This window comes from Esox lucius, chromosome 15 (genome assembly GCF_011004845.1).
Source record: "Esox lucius isolate fEsoLuc1 chromosome 15, fEsoLuc1.pri, whole genome shotgun sequence".
Taxonomy (NCBI): Eukaryota; Metazoa; Chordata; class Actinopteri; order Esociformes; family Esocidae; genus Esox; species Esox lucius.
This window is the reverse complement of record NC_047583.1, coordinates 4129672-4153412: the sequence shown is the minus strand read 5'-3', so window position 1 is coordinate 4153412 and position 23741 is coordinate 4129672. Positions and strand designations below refer to the sequence as shown.

The 23741-nt window shown below is 44.7% G+C and overlaps 1 protein-coding gene across 6 annotated transcripts in view; it reads left to right on the top strand.

The window, feature by feature from the left end:
• Positions 1 to 338: 338 nt before the first annotated feature.
• The window catches only part of evla (Enah/Vasp-like a), a 39695-nt gene continuing 16292 nt past the window's right edge, over positions 339 to 23741 (top strand). The window contains exon 1 of one of the 6 annotated variants that reach the window (XM_013137632.4): positions 339 to 721. In XM_013137632.4, coding sequence (XP_012993086.2) covers positions 717 to 721 — 5 coding nt within the window. In that variant the 5' untranslated portion in view covers positions 339 to 716. Of the gene's footprint in view, positions 722 to 4965; positions 5440 to 7430; positions 7556 to 8963; positions 9560 to 21034; positions 21179 to 23741 lie in introns of those variants that run through there. The other 5 variants (XM_013137631.3, XM_034297595.1, XM_013137630.3 and 2 more) reach the window with 5 other exon arrangements.

Sequence of the window (23741 nt, the reverse complement as noted above, 5' to 3'; positions counted from 1 at the left end):
TGGTCGGTTTAGAGTTGGTGTGAATGTTGAAGACATCAGAAGCCTTGTAGAGATGGTTGTAGTCCTTTCCGTCCGTTTGGGTGTATGAAAAATGCAGAACACTACCATTTAGAGTGAATGTAAAAATGCTAATTTCCTCATAACACGTATGAATACAGTACTCATTTGTTTGACAGTAAAGACGACCTGAAATTCCTTCAAACCTTTGTGTATGTCTTTCTTATTGACGTTTTGAAATGGCAAAGTTTTGGGGAGAGGCAGATGAGGATGAGGAGGAAGCAGTTCTAGGTGGTCGTCGCAAGTGGGCAGCAATGGACTGGTAACATGATGTTGTCGGCGAGTCAATGAAATCCCCACCTTTCCAAAACACCACGAATACTAGGGAAATATGGTTCCTGTGAGGCTGCTGTCAGATAGAGACCCCAGTCTTAATTGAGACCAACGCAACCGCCATTTGAACATGGAATTAAGGATGCAAGCAAATAAACGGAGTGCAAAGCTTTTGAGAGAGAAAGAGAAAACATTCGGATCCGCTCCTTTGAATTCAGTAACAGACTGCCATTGCATTGCCAGCAGGCATTCATAATTGATGTGCATTGGTGTATGATATTTTACTTGTATAGCATTAGAACGTGCGGCTTTACAAACGGTCTGAGAGGGGAAAACCGATATATGTACATTTCTTCATGTCATCGTCTCATTGAATAGGAGAGAAAATGAGGTAAGCAATTAGCATGTGTTGGGGTTTGCGATGCCGCGTCATTTGTCAGAACACGACATGATGTTGGCGTTTAATAACATGCATGTGAACGGTTCCAAAACATTAATGACCTGAACGAGATATTGTAAATCGCAGCATGCTATTTACAAAGTAGCACGTGTTTTGTCTACGTTTAATTACACAATAGAGAAATCGTTCATTTTTGATGGATCACCGGTCAAGTACCCCAACGCCCATTGTGTGTTAATGGACATTGTAACTACATACTCCGTACGAGTTTTTCCCTTCAGCTCTTGCTTATTCTTTTGTCATTCAATACACACCTACTGTGTGAATATGCGGCATTGGATGGCCTGCATGAAATAGCAATGTTGTCATGGAAACCAGACCATACATTTAGGCTATATTGCGATACAGGCCAAGCAATCCTATTATTGACTGGTCTAGCGGTATCAAGACCAGTCAACGGCATTACCACGCCTACGGAATGGCAGAGACAATGGAATAGGCGTGAGCTCTGTTACAAATTTACGGTCCTGCTGCTTTCACATTTCATCAATGGGCGGAGGCTGACGATTGTATGCTCGTGCGTTGAACATAAGTAGGCCCAAGTGTCAACTAAATGTTGCCCTTTCGCTCAACTGCATTTTGGGACGTTTGGACATACATGCCGAGGCCTTAACCAAAGGCCTATCTGAATGCTCTATTCAGGAATACAGCAGGGAATCTCCGTGATTCGGTTCGGGCATTCATTAGTATGCATGCGTGTAACTGCCAAAAATCCAAAGCAATAATTCAAAAGGTTTAAAGCTTTAGATTTTCCTGACTGTATCCTTGTACTTTGCACTTAAAATATTATCTTATCATTTGAGCAGTCAGTATGGCAGCTGAGTGGAAGAACGTGACCCACGTGGTCAGGGAACGGTACCGTTTGTGGTCGCACACGTGACGGTCCTCTTCGTGATAGTGGCGGGGCTGCTTTCCGATCGGATCTTATGCTAGGACGTTTACTGACACCTCAAACATCTTATCACACCTGGACGGGTATTTTAAGTGTCCACATCATCAATTTATTACAGTCTGTCAGCTGGTGACAAGGTGGATGACTTGCCACAGAACCACTGGTAGATGTATGGCTGTGTTTGAACTCAGAACTACATAGAGTGGGAACATTTGACTAGATAGTGTATTTATTTATTTACCTTTATTTATACACAGAAATTAACTGAGATCAAGGTCTCTTTTACAGCTGAGCCCTGTATTACAACAATAAAAACAAACACAATGCAAATAAAATATACAATTGTAATTCATAAGAAATTTAAAATGTGTTATAGGTACTAATACATTTAACTTAAGATCACTCTAAATGGAATTCCATGAGTGGGGTAAAGTATTCAGAAGCAGTTTTACCCAGTTCTGAATAGGCCCGCAGACTATCATGTCTTGAGAGTGTGTTTGGTAACTGCTGTTCTTCCAACACATTTTTTTCTGTTAGATAATCAGGAAGATTTTACTTAACTACCTTATGTGAAAACATCAACCAATGTGTGGCCCTTCTAGATGTCAGTGACTCCAAGCAGATTGAAGCGTGAATCAGACAGTGATGTGTGAACACATTTGTACCGATGATAAAACACAAGGCTGAATGATAGACTGCATCCAGAGATTTGAGTATAGTAGCTGAGGCATGCATATATAGTATATCACCATAATCTAGTGGCAACGTAAAATATATTGCTGGCACAGTATCTTTCCTATGCTAATGTGAAAGACATTATTTCTTTCTATAAAATAAACCAGCTTTAATCTTTAGCTGTTTCACCAACTAACTAAAATGTATTTTAAAAGACAGATTTTCACCGAGCCAAATCCCAAGGCCAGAGTTAACACGTTCAATAAAATAATGATTTAGGGTTAAAATTGTCAGGTCATCCTAATCTTGGTGCTGTTTGCCTAGAAAATAGCATGTACTAGTTTTATTTGCATTTAATTCCAACCTGCGGACCATAAGGGGTTTTTGGTGTCATTCAGACTGCTGGTGTGCAACAGCTTGTTAATCAGAGGGAGCCTTAGCATGTAGCACTGTCATCAGCATAGTAATAAATCCACTCTTAGAGAGCTACAAATGTCATTAATATATAGACTGAACAATATAGGACCCAACATTAAACCCTGTGGAACTCTTTTGTTGGCTACAAGACATGTAGATTTAATTCCATCGGCTGTAGTCTGTTGCTAAAACAATTTTGAAACCAGAGGCAAGTGTCCTTGGCCAAGCCTAATGAAGACAACTTTTTCAATTAGATTGAGTGATCTACTGTATCGAGCGCCTTCAACAGGTCAACAAACACCACTTAATTTCTCATCACGCCTTCTGTGTATCTGCCATTTAACCTCTAAACCAGCTGCGGTCTTCCTTCTTCCCATTGGATTGTGGAATCATGTGCTTCTGCAGTAGGAGCAGAAACATTATACCTACAGGTTGTACAGGTTAGGATAATTCACGTAGCCGGTTAGGAGAAACCACCTTAGGTCTGGGCATTGCTTGAATTATAAACTTTTCCCTGTTGCGACTAAAACATGCAACTTAATATCGTACCAATTTGCCATCTTGCTACAGCCTAGATATGTTTTATGTTCCTACACTCAGCAGTGCGACAACATTTAAACATTACTTTCTCAACAAGCACATGAGACTAACTTAAACACTAGCATAACACTAGCTAACCATAGTCAACAAAGCCCCTGTCTTTCACTCAAACACACACACACACACACAATTTTGCATAATAGATGCGAAAAGAATCTCACACACGCCAAGAGGAAAGGTAGAGAGATAAATATAAAGTGTCTTTGATAAACACCACAGACCCTCAGTGTCCCTCTGGGCTGGTGATACGTCCTCATGTCATCACATTCTGCCAGAGTGTGACATCACTGAAATGTAATTCATCCAGATTGTACAGGCTTCGCATGTGGATCTCTGTCATAAACCATTGTGCTGTACTGTATGATTCACCTCTTGTCTCATTTGGAAAAAAACATGATTGTGTGTGTGTGTGTCCTAAGTGTTGCTCTTGGAAGCCATCCAATCCATGTCCTCTGGCCTGTGTCTGGGTAGAGGCTTTTCTCTCAGTCAGGAGACCACAGGGAAGTCTTAAATCTGCAGAGGGGCACAAGGTGAAAACTGGGGGATGAATTCAATGAAAATGATTTGTTCCCCCTCAGCGCTTCCATTTCACTCCGCTACTTTCTTATGCAGGGCTATTTATAGCCTTAATGTTATATCATGCCGTGATGCGCCTGTGTTCTCCCTGCCAGCCACACTCAGTCATTGCATATGGACCCATCCACTGGGAAACGTTAATTCAGGAGGATTTCTGGGCGCTGTTGCCGCGGTGACTCATCCGCCCGAAGAAAGGTAGAAGGCTCTGTGAAAATGCTGAGTAAAGCGTTTTTCCCACAGACTTTTCCGATCAGGGGCGTTTTTCTTGGTGCGACCCTATCGTATGCATTGCATTATGCCCAGAAACCTCCCGCAGTTGAACAGCAACGAGCCGGATTCCGCTTCTCAGCGTAGAAACCGACCGTACTTGAGGTTTCAAATTACTGCCCCCCCCCCCCCCCCAAATAAGCATCCCACTGAATCCTTATTTGGAGTGTTCTTTACAGTTTGGGTATTTGTGTGGGGTTTGTGTGTGTGTGTTTCAAGCTCGTCATCAGAACACACCCATTCCGCTCTGTTTTGGATCTGTTGTGTCCCTGTAAACTCCTACTGGTGTGTCATTTCAGGGCGGTATCCATCCCCATACATTGTTCGATTGCAGTGCAGCGTACCGATTCATGTTTTCGTTAGCTTGGGGGAATCTCATTAACCAGCGGCGCCACCAGTAAACGCTGTAACAGTGAACAAGCTGTGCAGCGGTAAATGGTTGAGGTAGAAGTCATGAACAACCTGCTGATCCATATTTTGCGAGTGCTGTTTGTTTTTGACCATGTCCCCAAATTGTGTAGCTATTCAGTTACGAGGTTGGTTCATCTAAAATGAGGGAACATTTTGACACGTTCCATTAGTGCCATCTGCCCTTCACTCTGCTGTTTGGCATTAGTAGTCAGTAATAGTAGTCGGTAGCACAAACAGAAGGGGAACCAGGCTATCATACCATGCTTGTTCACTGGTTACAGGGATCATGTGGCTCTTTAAGTGCTTCCAGTGGATGAGACTCCCTGGAGGATGTACAGTCCTCCAGTCCTCTGAGTGGTTGTGAGTGAACAGCAAGGTAACAGAGCTGACAGGATCACATGTTCTCTGACTCTCTCTTAGTGACTCGCTCTGAGTGTATCTCTGACTCTCTTTCTCTCTCTCTCTCTCTCTCTCTCTGACACTCTCGCCCACCCCCTTCTCGGACTCTCCCTCTCTCACTTGTGCACACAAACGCACTCTTACACTCACGCCTTCCGTGTATCTGCCATTTACCCTCTAAGCCAGCTGCGCTATTCTTCCTTCCCATCGGATTCTTGTGCTTCTGGAACCGTGGTTCATTTTTACCCCTCTGGAGAAGACAGAAGATGAAGTGTGCGTACTGCATGCTCTCTGCTCTCACTGATGTGTTCTCTTCTGCATAGCCTTCCCCACATGACATCTTCTGCGAAACGATCAACCGATTCCTCCGTTGCAACCATCAGCCAAGCATGTTTTCCTTGGACGACTTTGGGTAAGGATGAAGCCTTTTTCCCTCGGCCTCGAGAGTTTTCTGTTGATTGTATAGATAGTTCAGGACAGGTGAGAAATAGTATTGGTGGCTAATCCTTGACTACAAAACGGATGTTGCTAATTTAGGTATGTGACTGGACTAGGATGTAAACACAGTTGTGAAATGTTTTTGGGCTGAAGAAGAATTGTTACAGTATTAGAATTGGTAGGTATTTACACAACTAAAACTCTGTCTTTAGCTTTATAAGCAACCACAGAGTTTTCTGTTTGTGTCAATGGGAGCACTTTTCTACACCCGCTTTTTGTCAGATGTTAGCTGTTCCAGGGAATTTCCTTCACTCCACTGAGCTTGGAGACTGCAGCCAGCAGTTCTGTCCCTACAGAGGAACCCGTTTGACAAATCTCTTCCCCATATTTGCCTGGAAAATTTCAATCAGTGTGTCCACTGCTCTTCAGAGAGGATTGATCCCATCTTACGCCTGTTGTGTACAGACTGTCTGTGCTTAGGAATGCTAAGCTGAAGCCAATTTGTGTAGTGTAGAGTAATAGGACTCTCACCACAGGGGGGCTGGTCAGGTCTGTGGATAACATGCAGTTGGAGACTAAAGAGACTAGGAGCAGGTTTGGGGTCAATCACAATTGGATTCAGTCAGTTCATAAATCAAGTGTCCTCATAGAGGTTAGAAACATTATAAAATGTACTGAATTCAAGTGGATTTGGCCCAGACTGAGACACTGTGATCTGGCAGGACTGTATTTACTGTTTTGCGTTGTATTCATTCTGTGCCTCGATTAGAAGAGAAATGCAAGGGACAGAGTGGATTTTTTTCTTTCTGTGACGCGGTTTGCTAGGATGTGCCCTAATGAACACAAGCAATGTGGTGTGGTCGTAAACAGAAGAATGACCTATTGGCGCTCTCTGTTAGGCATGACTGGGATCCTGTGAACTTGTTTTGTTTGTGCACAGTGTATTGACTTGGAGTGGGTTGTCAGCTGTTTGATAGCATATTTCATGCAAATGCCAGTGGACCAACGCTTTCTGTCAGTGTGTGAGGCTTATCACTGACAGAAAGTACAATGATGATCTAGCTAATCTTTGGAGGGAGTTACAGGTTTAAAGGTGCTGTCACTTGACAAACTGAATGCAATTAACCCCAAAGTAAACCCAGAAGGGGGCTGCCAGAAATCCAATTGTATAATCGTAAGCTTATACACTTATGAGCTTGTGAAAATAAAATGGATGGAAATAACAGTCCGTATGGAATGACAAGAATATTGTTTTTACCCCTGGTCAGGAATGTATTTACCTTTGTCGGCCATTTTCCTGTCTGCAATGTGGAACAACATTGCCTCATGACCTTGGGGAGCTTTGCTGTGGCTGAACCGGCAGTTACCGGCTTTTAAACTACCTCAGCCTTTATCTTCCTGTTCTCTCTAACCCTAACTCACCTTCTCTCTTTCGCTCTCTCCCGGTCTCTCTTTAACCTTTCTCCCCCTCTGTCATTCTCCCAGAAACTCTACCCGCTCTGCGATCCTCCTCACTTTTCCATTGACGATTGACACTGAACATGAAGCAGATAAAGTACGTTAGCTGTTAGCCTAACCCTGCGCTGAGAGTGCTTCCTCGGGCCCATTACTAAACTAAACTGCTAAAATGGCTGCATTGCCCCTTTAAGGATAAAGATTAGCCAGACAGTAACCTGCCTGCAAAGATGGCGGATACTCGGTAAATATAGTCTGATCAGGCTCTTTCCTGTATAAAAGAAAAAGGTACGTTCCAGCCTGCTTAACAGATTGGGTCACACGTACACACCAATGACTAGCCGAAGCTGTCCTTAGTTCACTGACTTCCACTGAAATAAAAAGGAATGAAGCCGGTCGCTTCGGCTCCCTCATCTATCTGCTGCCTGAACAGAGGGCTCGGGGTGGAGGTGTGGGGGGGGGGGGGTTGGGATGGACGTGGGGGAAGGGGCCGTAGCCATGTGTCTCCTACTTAACCCCGTTTGTCTCCTTGACGACCACTGAGCTCGTCTTCACAGCAATTCCTTTGATCCCGGAAAGACTTGCGGCCTGCACCGTTTTCGACGTGTCGAGCTCCTGCGTTGAACACCATCATGGTATGTGCCAGTGGTTACTGTATTAGTAAGTGGGCATAATGGCCCCCTGTTGACGTCCAGCTGGGGTTTTGGATTCTTGGAACAACAGGCGCACTGATGGTAATTCACCATGACAACCATCTGGAGCAGCCCAGTGGGTCCCACAGATGTGTACGGTGTCCACCAATCCCAGGGGGACTAATTTGACCAATTGCAAACACTAATTTCACCAACAGTTGGTTGCCCTCAATGACTTCGTGTCAGCTGGTCAGCCTGTAGCAGAACTCATAGAAATATGCATGAATAGAATGAGTGTCCGCTGTCTTGTTAAACGATGATCCAACCAGTGGTTTGTTTCAAGCATTTCCTGGAGATTCTGATTTCTGTTGGCGTAGCGATCATATCGGTGCTACGTGTGTTATGACATTTAAGATTGTTCATGTTTTTTGTCTGACACAGAATGTGCCACTGTTATAGAGGGTGTTTAGCTTTAAGGGATGGAGATGGTGTGGCAGCTCATCCAGTGGGGTTTTGTTTAATGCAGTGCACTAATGTTATTTAGTGCAATTTACTGTGTAGTTTACTGCAGTTTGCAATACTGTTTTAGTGCAGTTTACTTTGGTGTTTTTTAGTGTGGTTAACTTTTGTGTTATTTAGTGCAGTTAACTTAAGCTTAATTTAGTGCAGTGTACTTGAGTGTTACTAACTTACATTCGTTTTATTTAGTGCAATTTGCTAGTGTTTTGTAGAGCAGTTGACTTTAGTGTTATTTAGTGCAGTTTATTTTGGTGTTTTTTAGTGCAGTTAACTTTTGTGTTGTTCTGTACAGTGCCCTTTTGTGTTGTTTAATGCAGTCAACATTAGTGTTATTTAGTGCAGTGTACCTTAGTATTGTTCAGTGCAGTGTATTTAGTTCAGTTTATTGCAGTGCTTGTGTAGAGTTAACTGTACTCTTTGTCAACCACCTACGATTACCCAAATGTTCTGTTTGTTTGTATGTGTCATGGTACCGTATGTCTGCTGAGTGTGTGTGTGTATACAACTGTTTGCGTGTGTGTGTGTGTGTGCGCTTGTTTGTGTATGTTTGTCTGCAGCCTCATAATTGATGTATGGGCCCTACAACTATATGTATTGACAGTCATCACTCCATTACCCACCCACTGACTTCTGGGTAAGTCATGCTTGAGGGGGCAGGTCGGGGCATCCCAATCGATACGGACTGCCCCACATCCTGGGTGGCCATGGCAACAGCTGGCGGCTGGTTGATTAAGGACGGGGGTGATGTAAAAAGGGGGGTGGGGGGGGGGGGGCACGCTGATCAGCAGGGCTTATGGAACCAGCTAGGTCAACTAGCTCTGTGTACATGATTGTATATGTGTGTGTGTGTGTGATTGGGTGTGTGTTGCTCTCTCTGGCCCCTGTCCCAGCTGGGCAGGGGGTTGGGGTGGGTGGATACGGGCTAATCTCCCGGGGGGCAAACAGCAGCCCAACAGCAGCAGAACAACAGCACTTTAGAGGGGCCAGTCCTGGGAGCATTCCTGCTAGGCGATCTGTCATGTGACCAATGGCCCAACGCAGTGGCCCAACGCAGTGGCCCAACGCAGCGGCCCAACGCAGTGGCCCAGAGACGCTCATCTCTTTGTTGTGGATTAGTCTATATGAAGGGAGAAGAAGGGAGGATTATTTTAGCATTTTTTAATTGTGAGATTTCTGTCTACACACAAGCTTGTTTTGGTAACAGCTGTTAGACTGGCTGGATATGTAGTGTTCATGTTTAAGAGGATGAGGAAACATCTGATCTGTAGACTTTAGTCTTAAAACGCTGCCTGACATACTGGAAGCAAGCCCAGTAATGGGAAACTGAGGTCGTTTTGCGACAAGAGAAACAAATACTTTTACTTTTATTCATTAATTACAGTCTTTTTATCCTGTCAACATGGACATCCACCAACTTGAAGCATTGCGCTTTTACATGAGTCAGAGTGTCAGCGATTCTGGGCTCTTCTACAGCAACTTCTCTGCCAGGTTGGTTGTATTTAAATTCAGTAACACCCAGTAACTTTTATGAATATGCATTAATAAACTGTATATAAACTGTTTACAAGATATTGATACACTTTAAAACATTTTCAAACTGATTATTTAAAGTTATTCTGAAGGGTTACCGAGTTAACGTTGCCAATGGGCAGCTGTTAGTGATTCAGAGTTTGTTTTTGACTGGAAAACAACAAAACCTTATGAACCTCGAATACGAACTCAGTCACAGTAGCCACCAGTGCACATTTTAAATGGAGCCTAAACAATCTGAATTCATCTCTAAGCATCCTCACACTTAACGTACTGAGCGAAAGGCATTTATGTAACTGGAACTGTAGACACAAAAATATGTACTGTCGTATGTAATTGGAGTGCTGACAGTCAGCAGGTCTGTGTGGTTAAAGGAAATGTAGAAAATGTCTATTTTGACCCAGCGAGTTCTCCCAGTGGTAGCTTATTCATCTGAGGAATGGGAAATGGGCTTGACTGAAATTACATGAAAAATCACTGAAATGACCGTGTTGCCTGAAATGGCATGTCTGAAGTGAGTTCTTCTCTATTCCTCAGCATTGTTCTTAACCCTCTGTTTGCTGTTGAGCAGGTCAGAGGGAGAAACACCCGCTGACTAATAATGACCAGAGGGAAACGTCGGACTGAGCAGGCTTTGTGACTGACTACACTGTGCCCTCTGGATAGACACATATTGTATATGTACAGGGATGTGTTTCATTCGCACCCATGTTGTAGACAGGGCTCCAGGCTACACAACGCAGTGTTTTGCTCATGTGCTCTTCTTATGCTCCTCCTGAAAAGATGGATGGGATGTTTTGTAACGGACCCAGATGTAGATGGTTGGATACAGTGATGACTGAGATTCACCAAACATTGTCGGTGCTGTGAACAGGGCTACAACACAACTAATGTGATGCACAGGGCTACAACACAACTAATGTAATGCACAGGGCAACAACACAACTAATGTGATGCACAGGGCTACAACACAACTAATGTAATGCACAGGGCAACAACACAACTAATGTGATGCACAGGGCAACAACACAACTAATGTGATGCAAAGGGCTACAACACAACTAATGTGATGCACAGGGCTACAACACAACAAATGTGATGCACAGGGCTACAACACAACTAATGTGATTCATATTTGGTAATGCATCATATGATAATGTGATTACAGGATGGTTACCTGGACATTTTGTCAATTTTTGGACACCACTGCAGAGTATTTCACTCTGGGCAGAAGCACACAATTAGCAAGAACTGTCTACTTTCTTTCTACTCATAGCATGACCCAGTGGTTTCTAGTCAGCATGACCCAGTGGTTTTTACTCAGCATGACCCAGTGGTTTTTACTCAGCATGACCCGGTGGTTTCTACTCAGCAAGACCCGGTGGTTTCTACTCAGCATGACCCAGTGGTTTCTAGTCAGCATGACCCAGTGGTTTCTAGTCAGCATGACCCAGTGGTTTCTAGTCAGCATGACCCAGTGGTTTCTAGTCAGCATGACCCAGTGGTTTCTACTCAGCATGACCCGGTGGTTTCTACTCAGCATGACCCAGTGGTTTTTACTCAGCATGACCCGGTGGTTTCTACTCAGCAAGACCCGGTGGTTTCTAGTCAGCATGACCCAGTGGTTTCTAGTCAGCATGACCCAGTGGTTTCTAGTCAGCATGACGCAGTGGTTTCTACTCAGCATGACCCGGTGGTTTCTACTCAGCATGACCCGGTGGTTTCTACTCAGCATGACCCAGTGGTTTCTACTCATAGCATGAACCAGTGGTTTCTCTCATGGATTGCACATCAGACACCTTCTTTGTGTAGCAGTGAAAATAGCCTCCTGTGTGGCTCAGGTTTGTCCAGCAGTCTAATAAGCCGCTGCCTCCAATGCAAATGCTGCTGCAGCAAAACCTCCTATCTATCCCCACTCTATCTATCCCGTCTAGCTACCCGCACTCTATCTATCTAACCCCACTCTATCTATCTATCCCCACTTTATCTATCCCCACTCTATCTACCCCCACTCTATCTATCCCCACTCTATCTATCCTAACTCTCTATCTATCTATCTATCTATCTATCTATCTATCTATCCCCACTCTCTGTCTATCCCCATGCCCTCTTACCAAGCTCTCTCTTTCCCCACTCAGTCTATCCCTTCTCTATCTCTCCCCACGCTCTCTTTCCCAGCTCTCTATCTTTCCCCACTCTGTATTTTAAATGAAGAATAAAAACGTGTGATCCCAGACAGCCACGCACCAAAGGGAGGTCATTGTGTGCATTTCATCAATTATGCAAAAGGTTTATATACATGTATCCTTTAACACGTAGTGTAACCTGCCTTGGATGGTAAAGCTTTCTAGATTATAGATTTGCCTTTGTGACGGTAATAGATACCAGAGAGCTGCTAATTATTTTTCGGGGATACCTGATGTAGCCTTCAGCGGCGAGACAACAGTGGAATAATCGTAAAGCCTACAATGTGATGTGACTGTTATGATGTGACAATGTGATGTGACAATGTGATGTGATAATGTGATGTGACTCTTGTGATGTGACTTGCTGCCCTGACAGGTAAAGCATTCTAGATGATAGCTCCTTCCTTTGCTGCACATCAGCTGACGTCACCTCCTCCCTCATGACAAACACTAATGCACTGAACACTGACCTACAAAAAATACTTGTCCTGAATGAACTTTCAGGAAATGGCGGTTTCTGTTATTTTGAGTGGGAGTTTTAGAGGGAACATAATGCAGAACAGGAAACTGGACAAGAACCGCTTCCAAATGGTAATGAACCTTGTGGGTTTTGGACACTATGCCTGGCTGACTGGCTCAGGGAGAGAGGCTCAGAAGTGTGTGTGTATGCGTGCGCGTGCGTGTTGTATTAAATGCATTTTCATGAGCCTGCGCGTGTGTATTAAATGTAGCTTTGCAGATGGCTGCAAGGCATGAGACCTTTTTGCACAAGCAGGCACTTTCAGCTAAGAACATCAGGGCAGAAGCAGTAGGAGACTATTAAAATCCACAGCCCTCCTTGTACGCAGAGGAATTACCGTCTGTCAGTGTGCTGTACTTGAACACATCAGAGGTCAGAGGTTGCACGGTGGACCAAGTGATTCCTGGGGATTGAAGTTGAAGCTGGGTGGATTGCATTTTCTTCCTGTTGGTGGCTGAAGGGGTTGTGCATTAGTGAGTGCAGGTGTTTTTTGGTGTTTAAGGCTCAGTTTACAGTTGCTTGTCTCACCTGAGTCAACAAAGCCTGACCCCTGCAAGGCCAGGGTTGTGGGTTTTATTCCCACTGGGGACCTGACCCATGCAAGGCCAGGGTTGTGGGTTTTATTCCCACTGGGGACCTGACCCATGCAAGGCCAGGGTTGTGGGTTTGATTCTCACGGGTGACCTGACCCATGCAAGGCCAGGGTTGTGGGTTTTATTCCCACTGGGGACCTGACCCATGCAAGGCCAGGGTTGTGGGTTTTATTCCCACTGGGGACCTGACCCATGCAAGGCCAGGGTTGTGGGTTTTATTCCCACTGGGGACCTGACCCATGCAAGGCCAGGGTTGTGGGTTTGATTCTCACGGGTGACCTGACCCATGCAAGGCCAGGGTTGTGGGTTTTATTCCCACTGGGGACCTGACCCATGCAAGGCCAGGGTTGTGGGTTTTATTCCCACTGGGGACCTGACCCATGCAAGGCCAGGGTTGTGGGTTTGATTCTCACGGGGGACCTGACCCATGCAAGGCCAGGGTTGTGGGTTTGATTCCCACCGGGGACCTGACCCATGCAAGGCCAGGGTTGTGGGTTTGATTCCCACCGGGGACCTGACCCCAGCAAGGCCAGGGTTGTGGGTTTGATTCCCACCAGGGACCTGACCCCAGCAAGGCCAGGGTTGTGGGTTTGATTCTCACGGGCGACCTGACCCATGCAAGGCCAGGGTTGTGGGTTTGACTCCTGCGGGGACCTGACCCCAGCAAGGCCAGGGTTGTGGGTTTGATTCCCACCAGGGACCTGACCCCAGCAAGGCCAGGGTTGTGGGTTTGATTCCCACCAGGGACCTGACCCCAGCAAGGCCAGGGTTGTGGGTTTGATTCCCACCAGGGACCTGACCCCAGCAAGGCCAGGGTTGTGGGTTTGATTCTCATGGGCGACCTGACCCATGCAAGGCCAGGGTTGTGGGTTTGATTCTCACGGGCGACCTGACCCATGCAAGGCCAGGGTTGTGGGTTTGACTCCTGCGGGGGACTCGTATGAAAAATATATATCTGCTCAATACCCCGATTCACTTTGGATAAGAATGTCTGCTAAATGACTTAGATGTAAAATGTTAAAGAGCTTGATCCTTAGGACATAGGTACATGTCGGTTCACACTTGTAATGGACTCGAAATTCACACTCACCATCGTGACAGTCTGTCCATCTCCTTCATACAGCCGGACCTCCTACCCCCCAAAACATTTCTCCCAAACATTACATGAACTACAATTGAAACAATTAAGCCACCGTAATAGGCCATAATTACATACTTATGGAATTGTTATGTAATCACTTTTTTACAATCATTCTAGAATGCTGTCCCAGAGCTCAGCCAACCCATCACAAAGTTTTTCGCAAATGCGTACATAAGTTGTAGTAGACACTGGAAAATGTCTTTATGTTGTCACACCATTAAAAAAACATTTTGCAATGAAAAGGTAAAACGCATGTTTGTCTTAGGACAACTGAATTTAGTCCCTCCCAGTTTTCTAGCTAATGAATACCACCCAGCAGTTCCACCGGCAGTGGTCCTACCTAGGGGCACTTTCTCTGGGCTGTGATCAAAGCCTGTTGCTCGTGTGAGAGTTAAACTGCGGTTAATTTGGCCTTAAGGCTAGAGTAAGGTAACAGTTTCCTCAGAAGCCATCTGTAATCCTCCCACTGAAAGGCTGCTGTCAGCTGGTGTGTGCGTGGTGGAGCTGCCTCAAAATGATTTTACCGCACTGCACTCTGGGAGAAACTACACCTCCTAGCCATTTGTGGATATTAGTAGGGGACATTTTTCTTCAGTGGCTACTATCTTCAACAAAAGATATTCTCACTGTTATTTCAAGTCGTATTATTGTGATATCAGCTATTACAGATTAGTTGTGCCAAAGCCAATGAAACACATGTTAGTTAAATTACAGGCCTGGGTTTTCTTGCAATTTGAAGGAAGCTTAAGGCTTTAAGTGACATTACACTGCTTTCTTTGCCAATATAAATGTTCCTTCCCCAGTTTCATCGTAGGAAAATTGCACATCCACGGTCCTGTCTCATTGCAACAGCATCCAACAGATTCAGGAGAGTTGAAGTTTGTGGCAAGCTTCCCATATAGCCGTACAAACCGGAAGTCATGTGGGTGGACTTGCGAGCGTGCAGACACACAAGCCACCTGAGGGAGTCGCTGGAATGGGCTGAGCCCAGGAAATCCCTGCTGCCTGGGCGTGACTGGAAAAGTAATATCACGGTCTGAACCGACACTCAAGTGTTCAGCTTGGTGCTCCAAATGGGAGCTAGACGGCTGCGCCACCTACGCGACCCCTTTGACCCCTTTGACCCCTTTGACCCCTTTGCTCGATACAGAGCAGCAATGTAAACTATAAAAGTCAGAACATGCCACACATACCATAACTTGACCACAAGAAAATTGTCTACATGGTCACACACACAACAGTTGCTTTACAAAACGGTGCTAGCCAGAAAATAACGTGTATAATTTAAAATAGTTGGGATATTGCCCCTTGTCTTCAACCTTGACCTGTGAGAAACGTGTGTCAGGAAAAGGATGAGGGTAGTCTGCTCTGTTGTGGTCATCCCCCATTCACAGTGGAGTACCAGGGTTACGTTACAGGCTGCTCTGTAATTGACGATGTGTGGAGTGAGGAGTCAGCCCTACGGACTGAGGCTGAATGGCCGTAGGCTTAATGAGTGGTGGCCGTAGGCTTAATGAGTGGTGGCCGTAGGCTTAATGAGTGGTGGCCGTAGGCTTAATGAATGGTGGCCGTAGGCTTAATGAGTGGTGGCCGTAGGCTTAATGAATGGTGGCCGTAGGCTTAATGAGTGGTGGCCGTAGGCTTAATGAATGGTGGCCGTAGGCTTAATGAGTGGTGGCCGTAGGCTTAATGAATGGTGGCCGTAGGCTTAATGAGTGGTGGCCGTAGGCTTAATGAGTGGTGGCCGTAGGCTTAATGAGTGGTGGCCATAGGCTTAATGAGTGGTGGCCGTAGGCTTAATGAATGGTGGCCATAGGCTTAATGAGTGGTGGCCGTAGGCTTAATGAGTGGTGGCCGTAGGCTTAATGAATGGTGGCCGTAGGCTTAATGAATGGTGGCCGTAGGCTTAATGAGTGGTGGCCGTAGGCTTAATGAATGGTGGCCGTAGGCTTAATGAATGGTGGCCGTAGGCTTAATGAATGGTGGCCGTAGGCTTAATGAGTGGTGGCCGTAGGCTTAATGAATGGTGGCCGTAGGCTTAATGAGTGGTGGCCGTAGGCTTAATGAATGGTGGCCGTAGGCTTAATGAGTGGTGGCCGTAGGCTTAATGAATGGTGGCCGTAGGCTTAATGAGTGGTGGCCGTAGGCTTAATGAGTGGTGGCCGTAGGCTTAATGAGTGGTGGCCGTAGGCTTAATGAATGGTGGCCGTAGGCTTAATGAGTGGTGGCCGTAGGCTTAATGAATGGTGGCCGTAGGCTTAATGAGTGGTGGCCGTAGGCTTAATGAGTGGTGGCCGTAGGCTTAATGAGTGGTGGCCGTAGGCTTAATGAGTGGTGGCCATAGGCTTAATGAATTGCAGCAGTAGGCTTAATGAGGTCTTCTCTGCCAATGAAACCCTCTGGCTGCTCAGGTTTCTTCTTTACTGGTCTTTGTACTTAGATTTGTCTGTAAAGCTAGGTGATATGGAGATGAAAAACTCAAGTAGGTTAACACCAAATAAACACCAGCCATAACATGACAACTGACAGGAACATTCTGTTCTCAAAGTCGATGTGTTAGAAGCAGGAAAATTTGGCAAGCGTAAGGATCTGAGTGACTTTGACAAGGGCCAAATTGTGATGGCTAGACGACTGGGTCAGAGCATCTCCAAAACTAAAGCCATTGTGGGGTGTTCCCAGTCTGCAGTGGTCAGTACCTATCAAACAGATGAGCTACTGTAGCTCAAATTCCTGAAAAAGTTAATGCTGGTACTGATAGAAAGGTGTCAGAACACAGTGCATCACAGTTTGTTGCATATGGGGCAGCGTAGTTGCAGACCAGTCAGGGTGCCCATGTTGACCCCTGTCCACTGCTGAAAGCGCCTACAATGGGCATGTGAGCATCAGAATAGGACCACGGAGGAATGGAAGAAGGTGGCCTGGTCTGATGAATCACGTTTTCTTTTACATCACTTGGAAGGTCGGGTGCGTGTGTGTCGCTTACCTGGAGAACACATGGCACCAGGATGCCCTATGGGAAGAAGGCAAGCCAGCAGAGGTAGTGTGATGTTTTGGACAATGTTCTGCTGGGAAACCTTGGTTCCTGCCACTCATGTGGATGTTACTTTGACACGGGCCATCTACCTGAGCATTGTTGCAGACCATGTGCACCCTTTCATGGCAACGGTATTCCTTGATGGCATTGGCCTCTTTCAGCAGGATAATGTACCCTGCCACAAAGCAAAAGTGGTTCAGGAATGGTTTGAGGAACACAACAAGTTCAAGGTGTTGACTTGTCCTCCAAATTCACCAGATCTCAATCTAATCGAGCATCTGTGGGATATGCTGGACAAACAGGTCCAGCATATCCCACAGCTAACCCTAACCCTAACCTTAATTCCAGCCTTAACCTCAGTACTGTTATGCCTAACCTTAATCCCAACCTTAACCTCAGTACTGTTATGCCTAACCTTAATCCCAACCTTAACCTCAGTACTGTTATGCCTAACCTTAATCCCAACCTTAACCTCAGTACTGTTATGCCTAACCTTAATCCCAACCTTAACCTCAGTACTGTTATGCCTAACCTTAATCCCAACCTTAACCTCAGTACTTTTATGCATTAACTTAATCCCAACCTTAACCTCAGTACTTTTATGCTTTAATTTAATCCCAACCTTAACCTCAGTACTTACGCTTTAACTTAATCCTAACCTCAACATCAGTACTGTGATACCTAACCTGATCCCTAAACTAAAATAACATTTGTAACGTATGCGTTTCTATAAACTGATATGATATTATGGGTTTTTGCAAATTTGTAACACATTACACATTTTATTAGTGCGTTGTGAAGTGCCCTAACATAAAATGTCATCCAAATTTGCTTGACACAGATTTGTGTATACTACTGTATGTTATATTTCCCCCTAGACCAAGTTGCCCATTAACAATCACACATATTACCTGTGTAACATCAAACGTTTTCCTTTATATACATAATGAACGCTATAAGCAAAATGTTAACGTTTAGCGGTTATCGTTGTCAATTTCCGGTTTATCGTCTGAGCTCCACCAACCTGTCTGTATTCTGCTGTGGCTCAAAGTTATTTTGACAGCGTACATTCTGGAAGTACATCTCAGTGGTTTCGAGGAGATCTACAATTTGGAGTTTGGTGCTACTCATTTTGCATTTCATTTTTGTGCTTCAAGTTGGGTAGTCTCTAATTAAACCTTGAAGTCTAAAAGTGATGTCTTAGCATCCCTGGAACTTTTATCATCATCAGGCTGTCGTTTGGTGGCGGGGGGCATATTTTCTCTTCATCGTCTGTCGTACACATGTTCTTCATTACAGGTCTGCGCTCTGCGTTTGTCCCTGGAATCAGTGTGACTGAAATGTGAACTACAATTAGCATCATAGCCGATATATAATTGGTACCCTGTCAACAGGGAGTGAGAGAGAAATCCCTGACCAAACACGATGCTTTGGATGGAGTGGGTGAGCCTTCGCTGTGTCCTGCGTTCGGGTCTGTTCGGGTAAATTCCACTGAACCAGCAGCATTAAACAATTACCCTGTCTGGCAACAAAGGCTCTGGCCTCTAGCTGTCTGGGCACCACCTAGAGTCTTCCCCTCACCGCCTGGCGCCCGCTCTGCTTACAGACAAAAAACCTTGACTTGTTCTCAGAGAAAATACGGTTTCATTTTTTGCTGATGGGAAAATTAGGGCCCTAAGACCGCTGTGCTTAACTGGCCTCCCACTTTTTCTGAGGAAAAAAAGTATTCTGAATGTAAGTTCTGAGACCATTTTAAACCGCCAGTGCTCAGCGTACTGAGATGTTTTGCAACGTAAACGTTTTGCCATGCAGACTGGCCTTTTTTATTGAACAGGTTCAGGTGAGTCCCTCCCCATTCCTGCCCTTCTGCTTCCGTTTGGTTCCTACAGCCCAGACCAGAAAGCACTGTACCACCAGAAAGCACTGTACCACCAGAAAGCACTGTACCACCAGAAAGCACTGTACAACCAGAAAGCACTGTACCACCAGAAAGCACTGTACCACCAGAAAGCACTGTACCACCAGAAAGCACTGTACAACCAGAAAGCACTGTACAACCAGAAAGCACTGTACCACCAGAAAGCACTCGGCTAATGGATGGTGGCCGCCTGTCTTCTGCTGCGCCCATGAGGCAAATCTGACACGGTTAAGCACTCATTGTAGCAGTAGCCTCTGTTCAGACTTTCACTATCACTGGAGGAGGGCTCGGTAGAACAGTCTGTACGACCAGTCACTGGAGGAGGGCTCGGTAGAACAGTCTGTACGACCAGTCACTGGAGGAGGGCTCGGTAGAACAGTCTGTACGACCAGTCACTGGAGGAGGGCTCGGTAGAACAGTCTGTACGACCAGTCACTGGAGGAGGGCTCGGTAGAACAGTCTGTACGACCAGTCACTGGAGGAGGGCTCGGTAGAACAGTCTGTACGACCAGTCACTGGAGGAGGGCTCGGTAGAACAGTCTGTACGACCAGTCACTGGAGGAGGGCTCGGTAGAACAGTCTGTACGACCAGTCACTGGAGGAGGGCTCGGTAGAACAGTCTGTACGACCAGTCACTGGAGGAGGGCTCGGTAGAACAGTCTGTACGACCAGTCACTGGAGGCTAGGCAGGGAGAGCGCCTGGGTGACACAACTTGGCTGTGGGAAGAATTTCAACGTGTTCCCAAAGGAGAAGCAAATCTTTAATTAACGCGCCGATATGTCTCTGCACTCAAATCTGGCTGTAGGAAGATGCAATATTTGGATCCTTAACACAGCGGTTGCTGAATCTTTCATCAGTCGTTAGTTAAGCCTATTCATTTGTTACATTGTCTTTTTTAGGTTGCAAAGTGCAGTACTTTGCAACCTACAAGAACCAATCTTGAACTAGGAAGATAGCTTTTTTACGCAGCCACTACTAATTCCAAGTGCACATTTTTACCTTTTAACAAGACATTGTAGAAAACAAAAATGTACCTTAGTCAAAGAAAAAAGTACAGCTGAAAGGGTATGGTAAGATCCTTCTTGAAAATCTCACTAGCTTCTGTAGTGGTTGTGGTCTGTTGTAGATCAAAGGACTCGCTAGCTTACTGTGCCCAAAGCTGGGGTGTCAAACAAATTTTGCTCCCGGGGCAGCATTCAGTCTTGGAGGTTATATTTCCTTGCTGTTAAAATTTGGCACATCATTTTCTGGGGGGTGTTTGGAATGTTCCATGCTCCCTTGTCAAGCTTCCTGTTAGCTGATTATTAGCAAGCTGTATACACTGAAGAAACTGCAAGATTGTAGGTCAATTATCAATTTATTTCTCCTCAGATTTTACTGGTTATGGTGTTTTAATAGGAGCAGCTTGTTTGTTTGACACCGCTGGCATTCTTCAAGCCTCACGCTGTTATTTTGCATCACATGCAATGATTGAGCAACATCAGTCATATCAGTAGACAGCGTTATGCTATGGGCGCGGTGGCACGGGGGAGGGGCGGGTTTGAAACTAATGCTTCACAGAGGCATGTTAACCGTAATGGCTCCAGAAATAGGGATGGTTTTGGTAACGAGATCTGTCAGACACTAAAGAGCTGAGTATCTCCTCAGGGACATAGGTGGTGTCTCTCCTCTCTGAGGGAGAAGTGCCGTTATGTGGTTAGATTAAACTCAACTCAATTTTGAACCAGATAGAAAATGCAATCATGGTCTACGAAATCCCAGTAATGTCTTTACATTGACATCATCAAAAAAGGTAATTTGTCACGGGCAGACTCTAGTTGGGGATTTAAAAGTCAGGATTTGTAGGTCCAGATATCTCCCTGTCCTACTTGCCTGCTTGCCCTATTGGTGTCATAGACAGGGTTGGGTCACTCCAGTCTCTGGGTCCTGATTGGTCCTCGGGGGCCCTGCTAACACATGTGACTCTAATAATCTCCTAATGATGATTATCTATTTACGGGGCAATCCGTTTAATTAGGCAGGTTTGCTGGAGAACCGAGAAAGGCTTGACACTGTTCCGGCCTGTAAGAACTAGAGTTGTGCATCCCTGGTTTCTTTAAAGCAGTAGTAGGAAACTGTGTTCAGGAACTAACCAAATGAATTAATTTATCACTTCAGTGACTACATTCAGCGCACCTCTTCCAGGTCAGTTAAATGAAAAAAACCTGTGACTGTTTTGTAACAGGGTTGCTTACCTCCAGACAAAAGAAGGCTGATGTCTAACTGGGGTTGCCAGAATTTGTATTGAAATAATGTATTCAAGATTATCCAATCTCTGATGGCTTTGATGTATTGTACATCACCCCTCCTTGATGTCTCTATGATGACTGCAGTCTCAGACTGAAATATGAAGCAGGCAGTTGTGTAGTGGGAGGAGTCTCAGACTGAAATACGAAGCAGACAGTAGTGCAGTGGGAGGAGTCTCAGACTGAACTATGAAGCATTTTATAGGTGTAAAATGTAATTTTGAGTTGTCCTGCATGCTCTCATATTGGCACACCGTACTGATGTAACAGGTGTGAAATTGCTAGCCATTAGGCAGTTGGCACTGACAGTATTTCAGTCAGTTAGGTCACTCTGGGACCTTGAGGTGGATGTTGCTCTTGCTCTGAATGGGCCGCAGCTTTTGTGGGACGATGGCAACAATGCTTTGTGGGTGACAGTTGTCATTGTGTTAAGAGGATCGCTAGTTCGAGCCCTGCATGGAGCGGTTGGAGCGAAACTGACACATTGCAGAAGTGTCAGGCTCCACGTACTCCACCTCGATTGAAGAGGAAGGTCACATGCTGGCATTTGAATGCTAGTGATGTCCTAAGGGTCTAGGAGACAAGACAACCCATTGTCCCTCACTGTGGGGGAATCATTATTTAGTGGTGATATTGAAAAGGCTTTTTGAGATATAGAAGAAGCCTTCACAATAGGCTTCTTTTGCTTTCCAAGTCGAGGCCCCGCATTGCAAAACATTTAATTTAGGAAATGTATTTAGAAATGACCATCTTGAATGCACAATGCTAATTGTATGTATAACAAACAACTAACAATGCTGAGTAGCCTTAGTGGCTGAGCAAGGTGATTATTTAAAGCCTTTAGCAGAAATAGCTGAGCTTTGCTTTATCCCGGTGGTTTTCATGGGGGATATTCAACCTATTTTTAGTCAGTTGAATGTCCCCTGAGAGTGAAAACATTTCAACTCTATCAGTGAAACGTCAAAATCCTTAAATTCTTTCATGAAGGAATATCACACATATCAGGAATATGACATTATAACAGCATTATATATTTTTAAATATAGTGTCTTTGCAAATATTCCAACCCCTTCACTTTTTCCAAAATGGTTTGTGCTACAGAAATATTTCATAATTTATTAAATAAATAAATAAATAAATATATATATATATATATATATATATATATATATATATATATATATATAGCCATCCATCTACACACTACCTGATAATAAGAAAGTGTGAAAACACATTTTAGAAATTTGTGCCAATTTATTGAAAGGAAACCTGTTTGCCATGACACTCCAAATTGAGCTTGGATGCATCCTGTGTCTTTTGAGCATCTTTGAGATGTCTCTGCAACTTCATTGGAGTCCACCTGTGAAAAAGTTAGTTGGCCTTTATGGTAGAGTGGCTAGTGATGGACGCCATTCCTGAAGAACTCTGAGAACATGTTCTCTGGGCTGATGAGACCAAAAGAGAACATTAGGCATGAACACCAAGTGCTACATCTTGCAAACTCAAGGTACCACTCATCACCTGACAAATAAAGTGAAGCGTGGTGTTGGGAGCATCATGCTATGGGGATGCTTCTCAGCAGCAAAGACTGGACTGGTTTGAGGGAAGGATGAACAGTTGGAAATATGGTCTTTGTATTTGGTCTTTGTATTCATTCTTTGTCCTAGTTTGAATCATTCAGAAGATTTATCATTCAGCGTTGGAGAAGTCTATAAATGGACCTCCATTGAACATCTTCAGGGTAGACCTGAAGAGCACAGCTCACTGTTGTTCCCCATTTAATCTCCCAGAGCTTGAGAGGATCTACATGAGATTTCTTTATTACACATTGGTGCAAATTTTGGAAGAACGCGTTTTCTCTTTGTCATTATGGAATATAGTGTGTTATATGATGGTAAATGTGTAAAAGTAATCAAGTATAAATTAAGTCTGCAACACAACAAAGTGTGAAGAAGGTGAGGTGGTCTGAATACTTTCGCAAGGCACTGTATGCTTCATTACACAGAGCTAATGCAGGTGATGGAGGACATGTTTCACTAGAAGAGTCAGATTCAACCCATATTTATACACCTGGACTTCCCTTGGCTAATAAACACCCTATTGCTATTCAATCCCTTCAGTGTATCGAATAGACAGTTTAAAAATGCTTTGCAAGGTAGATTTTTCCTTTAAAAACTCTTCCTTTAAAAAGTCTCTGCGAAAACACACGATTATTTGTGGATGCAAATACCCCAGTCCTCTGGTTTTGATTTAAGTGCCTTATTTACTTTTCAGCAGATAAACTCCTCCCATCTGGCGATCAGATGTTAATTAGACTCTTGTGTTTTCTCTTGTGTGTTATTATCCTGGACCGGCAGCGCACACCCTACTGCCCCATCCACCAAACATCCTGAGATGTGCAATTACAATGCCCCGGCAAAACACTGGGCTTAGTTCGGGTTGGTCTGAGTGGACGTTGCTCC